Source organism: Triticum dicoccoides, chromosome 1A, assembly GCF_002162155.2.
Source record: "Triticum dicoccoides isolate Atlit2015 ecotype Zavitan chromosome 1A, WEW_v2.0, whole genome shotgun sequence".
Lineage (NCBI taxonomy): Eukaryota > Viridiplantae > Streptophyta > Magnoliopsida > Poales > Poaceae > Triticum > Triticum dicoccoides.
The window spans coordinates 47,725,658-47,733,096 of record NC_041380.1 but is presented as its reverse complement, the minus strand read 5'-3'; the positions used below and the strand labels follow the sequence as shown (position 1 = coordinate 47,733,096).

The 7,439-nt window shown below is 42.9% G+C and overlaps 1 protein-coding gene across 1 annotated transcript; it reads right to left on the bottom strand.

Moving 5' to 3' along the window:
* Positions 1-1,056: 1,056 nt before the first annotated feature.
* LOC119362250 (F-box protein DOR-like) lies at positions 1,057-3,300 on the bottom strand. Its single transcript, XM_037627451.1, has 2 exons — positions 3,159-3,300; positions 1,057-2,500 (listed from the first exon to the last, which is right to left on the bottom strand). The coding sequence occupies exon 2, from the start codon at positions 2,473-2,475 to the stop codon at positions 1,297-1,299; it is 1,179 nt and encodes a 392-aa protein (XP_037483348.1). The 5' UTR covers positions 2,476-2,500; positions 3,159-3,300; the 3' UTR covers positions 1,057-1,296.
* Between the last annotated feature and the right edge of the window lie 4,139 nt (positions 3,301-7,439).

Below are 7,439 nucleotides of genomic sequence, written 5' to 3'. Positions count from 1 at the left end.
GTTTTAACCATGACATTTATCACCTTGGACATTTCTCCAGAACGCGCAAGTCGAACCTTGAATATACACATGAGCCTCCAATGTGTTTCTCACACAACAGTCTCACGGATAACAGAGTGATCCGTCAACGAAGAGGTTTTTCTCTGGCTTCATTGCTCTGAGGTATCATGTGTTCACGGATAACTTTGGAGTGGGCTAATTGAACAGTTCATCTTTCTTTTTGTACCTCATGTTTGAAAGATTTGCATGGACATGTTGTATTACTAAAAAGTTCATCTTTCTTTACTTGCCATGCACACTTGATTATGCATGGTCTGTAGTCTTTTATTGCACATGAATTTTTTGTGTCACATACCTACATATGTAGTAGCATATTTCTTTCCATTTTCTGTACAAGCAGGAATAACATGAGCTGCCGATGTTTCCAGGCAGCAAAAGTGTGGCAGACTATACATGTCGATGGACTCGCACAAACATTCATGCCGCAGCAACCGATCGAGCAATGTAACTTGAACTGCAACTTCCCCAAGTTTCATCCTGTGATATGTTTTTGGAGCAAACCATATCAGTTCATAACCTGTGATCGGAAATAACTCTCCGTAGCTTCTTTGATGAGTTTACAGATGCGATATGCAGATAGCGTACATACTTCTTTGTCTCTTTCTCCAAAGCGCTGCAATGAATAGGATTTTACATTGGAGTAATGATGAACTGTTGTATTCTGTACATATGCGACCAAGGTATCAACTGTACACACATTCAAATTTCAGCAGGTATAAAGGAGAAAGACACCAAGGAGTAGTTATCTCTTTGCAAGTAAATCCTGAATGCATCTGTATATACGTATGCAAAAGTACCCGCTGAAGAAACTCTCCCAATTAATGGAGAAATTATTTGTTGCCACTTTTTAAGTGTAGGATACACTAAACGGTTTTGCAGCGCAGAGATACCTTTGTTCTCACAGCCCATTTTCTTAAGATGATATCATGTCTCAAAAGAAAGTGCATCTATCTTGGACTAATATCATGTCTCAAAAAAACACCACAACCACAAATAGAGCCTACGGAACACACCAAATCTTACATGGAACAAACTCAAACAAGTTGTTCAACTAGGAACATGGTGAAGAGTTTTCAGTTAGTACAGGAACATAACATATCGACTCTGCCTCAACAAAGTGAAAAAAGCAGGGTTCCTGGACTGTCACACAGATAACAACGACCAGCGTGATATACAAGGTGGTTCAGCAAATCGCAGCAGAACTGCCACAGATGCACATTGAACAGAAGTTGACATTCAGTCAACAGAAGGTTCTTGGGCTGGAAGCTCTGAGTAGCATGGTACATAGACGTAGTACTGATGCCACATAAGGACATCTTGTATCTCGTTGAGTTTCCCCGTGCTGATATTGTATGAAAGTAGCTTCTTTGCCTTCTGGTCAGAGAGAAAAACAAGCTCTCTCTCCAAGTCGAGGTCGACAATCCGATAATCACAGTTCCAAAACCATTTATCATCACCACCATCGCCACCATTGTCATAGTAAATAAACTCATCCTTTCCAAACGCATCTGTCATACTAAGATGACACATCTCAGTCCAAGTCCATAAATGATGAGCCAAATCATCCAATGTCCAAACAACAATCGAGCGACCATTCACATGCGGCATTGCATAGTGTAAGATCCCTGAAGATTTGCCAAAGCAACCATTGGTAAAAGTGCTCAGGTCTGAAGCTTCAGGCGGCAAACTTATGATCTGATGATAGGGCGGTATGCCATCATTCATTGCCTCCAGGCCTTCGAACATCAAAACTTCATATCCAACAGTCACATACAACATTTCATTAACAAATAAGTGTGTTCGCCCAGAAATACTTATATCTCGGTCCAAGGTATCATCCTCAAGCCACGTGGAACTTTCAAACCGGAATATCTCAAGTTTGCTGGTACCAAGTATCAAACCATGGACATGTTTCAGATGAAAATTGAAGATGTAGAACTGCGGTGACCATGATGGATCAAACGCCAAAATAGTTACATAACGAGGGTCATCTGTCCCAGGATGTGTATCAGGAAGTATCCTCCACTCTCGTGTTGCTGGGTTGCACACAACGAAGCGGCAAACGTTTGTAGAAGTATAGCTGCTCCTATACTTACAAAGGACTAAACCATTGCAGCAGTCGAGGAACTCTAAATGCTCATAGTGTGGCACATCAGCAAGAATGCCATCGATTTCACCATCATCTGGGCACAGGCTAACAAGCGGGATAGCAGACTTATTGTGACCTTGGTACAGAAGTCCAGTGGTTACTTTTTTGGGCAGCTTCTTGCTGTAGTCTGGATCAGAGGAAAAGGCAGACCAGGCCTTATAGGCACACTTGCAGCGGCAAAATGACTTGTACGTCAGCCGGGAGAGGATATCAACCACTAGATCATCAGTTAATTTAGCAGCAGTGGCCTTCTTGTGAAGGGCCATGTCTTTATATGTTAGCTTACTGTCACTGAAAGGAAAATTTGACACTTGTGAGAAAATAAAACCGAAACAAAGAGACTTCAAAAAAGAAAAAAGAGTTTAGCTACACGAATTTATTTTTACTAGTAATAAATCAAACTTACCACCACCTATCAGTTAACAAACCACTCATATTCCTTAGGTTTCATGTATCTCTTGTGGCACTGCTTAGCTAGCTTTTGCAAAAAGAATGAATTGCTGCTGAGTTACATTAACCTAAACTCATCGGGGAAACAGAGCAATTCTGATTTTAAAGTGAATAAAATTTCATCCCAGATTATCTAGTAAATTATGTGGATAATAAGGTAGTTATAAGATATGTGATGTATGTTTTTCAAGCTCGAAATTTCCGGTTCACCGCTTCCATTGAATCTAGGTAGCATATGTTTTCTCAGCTGGAAAATCTCTGTTTCTGGTAAATCCACCTCGCACCATAGACTGATACTGTAGATGATACTACTATACTAACCCGTACGCATGAAAATCTAGCACGAAGAGAAAGCAAGACGTTCATCGCCAAATCAGATAGGAGTCACCGTCTAGTCTAGGAAGAGGCTGCTGCTATACGGCGGGGAAGGTCTAGCGTGGAGGAGGAAATAAGCTCAGATCTGGAAAAAAAATGGCAAGGCGAAGGATGAGCGACTCACGTTGCGGCTTGTATCCGGTCGGCGGAGGAGGAGATAGGCCGCCGGCCGCCGGCGAAGGGCCAGAGCACGGGACGAGGGAGATAGGCCGCCGCCGGCGAAGGTGCTAGGGCGAGAGTGGTTGTGGGTTGTGTGGCCTGTTGGGATCGGCCGTGCCCTGTCTCTTCTTTGCTCGCCCAGAGGAATACTATTTTTTCAACTTTCAAATCGAATCTTTTTAAGTTTCGAATTTGCGAAGTTCCAACTTTTTTTCGGGGAAAAAGGGAGTCTATTTCCTTATATAGGTAATAAACTAGCAAAAGGGCCCGTGCGTTGCAACGGGAGAAAAAAATTCATAATTTCAAATGGTCATGATCACATTTCGTTGCATCACCGAGATACAATATCTCTCTCAATTTCTCGAAATCATGAACATTTTGAAATTATGAACAATTTGTTAAACTCATGCACATATTTGAAATCGCAAACAACATACTATTACAAATTTCTGAACATTTTCTACAATCAAGAACATTTTTTCAATTTATGAATATTTTTTGCTATTTACAAACATTTTTTAGAAATTGTGAACATTTTTAAGCAATTTTCCTGAACTGGCAAACATTCTATAATCGATGAAAATATTTAGAAATTGGGTGGAATAGTTATTGAATTTGACGAACTTTTTTTGATTTAGCGAACATTTTTGGAAATGCCCGTGCCTTGCAACAGAAAAAAACTATCAAGTTATACATGTGTGGTAGATATAAAAAAGTATGAATCAAATTCACAAAGTATATACAAATCATGTCATGATGCGATAAGACACTTTTAAAATGTAATTTCAAAAAAGAACAATATGATGCTCATCAAGACTTGATTTTTTAAGGCGTCACAACAAAATATTTTGTGGCTGAGCAAACTGCATTGACGGACCCTGCCTGAGCTATACTGATAAATAAAGTGTCTCGTCTGGACTTAGCGTAGCGGTGTTTACCATAACCACTATTGTGATATGAAAATAAGCATAACTGTGTATGGAAGCAAAATAGACATTTAGTCATTTTAATATAGCTTACAAAAACAAACCCTTAGAAAGTTATGTCAATTTTGTTGGGTTCAGCGTTGTACAAAACACGGAAACCCTTTTTTACCCAACGCGAAGGACTAAATAAAATCATAAAACGAGCTATATAGATCTCCTAATAAAACCTTTATGGAACCTACAATTAGTTTTGTTCATTATTTACGGATGTGTTTTAATTTTTGTGAACATTTTCTAAAAGCTGATGGACATGATTTTTAAATTCCTGAATATGCTTTGAATATTGGCTCATTTAAAAAAATCATGAACATTTTTTATTTCATGAAATCATTAGAAATCGTGATTTGTTTATAATTTGTGAGCAATTTTTTAAGTCATGAACATTTTTTGATTTTTAGAATATTTTTTAAATTCACAAACAGTTTATCATTTTCCTACTTTTTTTCAGAACTCGCAATTGTTTGATATTTTGGAAATCCGAAATTAATTTTGAGATAAAAAACCAAAACAGAAATAAAAAAGTAAAAAGAAATAAAAAATAGGGGGCACCATCAATCCGAAATTTATTTTTAGGGAAAAAACAAAATAGAAATAAAAAAAAGATATAGAAAACAGGGGGCGCCACGACCCGCACATGGGCTGGCCCATTACTGCGCTTGGTAAAAAGAAAGAGAAAAAGCGTGAGAACCAGGGATCGGACCCCGGTCTCCTGTGTGGAGCATCATTGCCTCAGCCATCGCGCTGCTCATGCATTGGTGCTATTATATCGTATCCACCTTTAATAACAGAACCCTGGAGCGATATTAGAAATTAAAAACGAATCGTTTTTGCCACTTACGGGTGGCATTGGTGGGTAATTATTGCCAACTTCAAGGGCATTTTCAATGACGGATGGGCAGAAGCGATAGCCGCTTTATTAGTAGGGAAAGATAGGGCTACAATCAACTGGCAAGAGTTCCTCTTTTATTCAAAAAAAAACTGGCAGGAGTTCCTCGATACAAGGTGGACCATACCTGGCCAAACGGGCCGGCCCGGCCCGGCAGGGCCCGGCCCATTGTAATCGTGCCTGGCCCGGCACGGCCCGCCAGGGCACGATTACTATACGAGCCGTGCCGTGCCGGCCCGCGTGCTTTAGCACGGTGGGCCGCATATTTTAGTGTATTATTTGACGCACTGAACGTTTTTTAGCCTATTTTTACATGTTGGGCCACATATAGATGTATAAAAAAAATTAAAAAACTTAATCGGGCCGTGCCGTGCCGGCCCGTGTGCCCAGCCTCCAGGCCCAGGCACGGCCCAGGGCGTGCCGCGTGCCGGGCCCGGCCCGTTTAGCCCGTGCCGTGCCTGGCCCAAGGTGGGCCGTGCCGGCGTGCTCACGGGCCGGCCCAAAAAAACCGGCCCATTTTGCCAGCTATAAGGTGGACCTCTTTGAGGCCAAACAACAGTACACGATTCAATACGACTATAATTAGTCAGATAATCTGCTACCCTATTCTGAAATCTAGTGAGTTTTTGGGGAATAAATTCCCGTCCTTCCACTAAAAACTTAATTTCCATTGCTAGATGACCATATGCAGACTGTGATAAAGTATCACTTGTTAAGATGGACAAAGCCCCGGAGGAATCCGACTTCACATGTATTGGTTGCTTCGTATGTTGACAGGCTAAGGCCATACCTTGCAATCATAGTATGAATCTCCGCTTTCAGTGCATTGTTATAATTGAATATAACTCGTAAGCTGCAAAGATCACAGTTCCATCTTCTCTTAGTAATATCATACCTGCCACCGCTGAGTTGGGACCGACGGTTTCCAGCGAGCTGCCTGAGTTTTCTAGGCGCTCTCCATCGTGCTGTACTTTTATACAATGGTTGCTAAGTCAGCGTATTTCAGTATGCGGCGGCGATTGATGTCGTTGAGGATTCTTTTGTCTGCACAATTGTTGCAGAACGCTGATATTGCGTCCTCGTCGCGGCAATCTTTTACCTTGCCCTTACAAGGAGGAATCTGGCCCAGAACTGGTGGACCGTTTCATGAGACTGTTGTTTTATGCTCAAAAGAGTGTCTATGTCCGGGTGGGTGGGTGGAATTAAATCTGAACACCGACCTGACCGGTTATCTGGAGTCTAACGACCTTCTAGGCTTAACAGTCCGGGTTCTGGAATATCTTCTGATTGTTTAGGACTGCCGTCCGATGCTATGTTCGGAGGGCTGGTCGCATCCTTTCGCGAGTGAGTATCCGGCTCTTTCTGAACGGCGATCCAAACATAGTCCGTCTTCGATATAGAAGAAGACTCGCCGTCCTGCTCCACGACCACCGCAATCTGATGGGTGACCGGTGGGGCCTTGATTTCTCCTTGATCGGTTTTAGGCCCGATCTGATTGTAGTCTGTGGCTATTCCCAAAGCGGCGATGCGATCTAGGAGTTCGTTCAAAGACGAAAACTTCATCGGATCCATCTGCTTGGAGTGCTCAGAGTTGATGCGAAGGGGGTTTTCGATGGCCCGAGAGGTCATCGTCGGCTCAACGGCCGAACATGCGATCATAGTAAATTCGCCCAGTCGGAGGGTTTGGCCTGGGGCCAGATCTTCCCCGGAGGTGATGTTGTCTTTAAGGACAAGGCGAGCCATCGAGCCTTTCGTCGACGACACAGTGGAACTCTCAATGAAAGCACCAATATCGGTGTCAGAACCGGCAGATCTCAGGTAGGGGGTCCCGAACTGTGTGTCTATGATCGATGGTACGAGGAGACGGGGGACACGATGTTTACCCAGGTTCGGGCCCTCTCTATGGAGGTAATACCCTATGTCCTGCTTGATTGATCTTGATGAATATGAGTGTTACAAGAGTTGATCTACCACGAGATCGTAATGGCTAAACCCTAGAAGCCTAGCCTGTATGACTATGGTAATGAGTATGTCCTTTCTGGACTAACCCCTCCGTTTTATATAGACACTGGGGAGGGAATCTAGGGTTACATAGAGTCGATTACATAAGAAGGAATCTTCTCATAGCCGGTCGCCAAGCTTGCCTTCCACGCCAAGGAGAGTCCAATCCGAACACATGTACAATCTTCGGCCTTCATGTCTTCACAACCCATCAGTCCGACCCATGGATAACAGGCCGGACGCTCGAGGACCCCTTAGCCTAGGACTCCCTCACCGGCCCTCTCTATGGCGCGCCCTAGGGGAGCCCTACTCCCACCGGGAGTAGGATTACCCCTTCCCTAGTCGAAGTAGGAGAGGAAGGGAAGGAGGAGTA

Bases quoted from the DNA above. Each gene is read 5' to 3' on its own strand.
- LOC119362250 (XM_037627451.1), bottom strand. From the start codon at position 2,475: ATGGCCCTTCACAAGAAGGCCACTGCTGCTAAATTAACTGATGATCTA.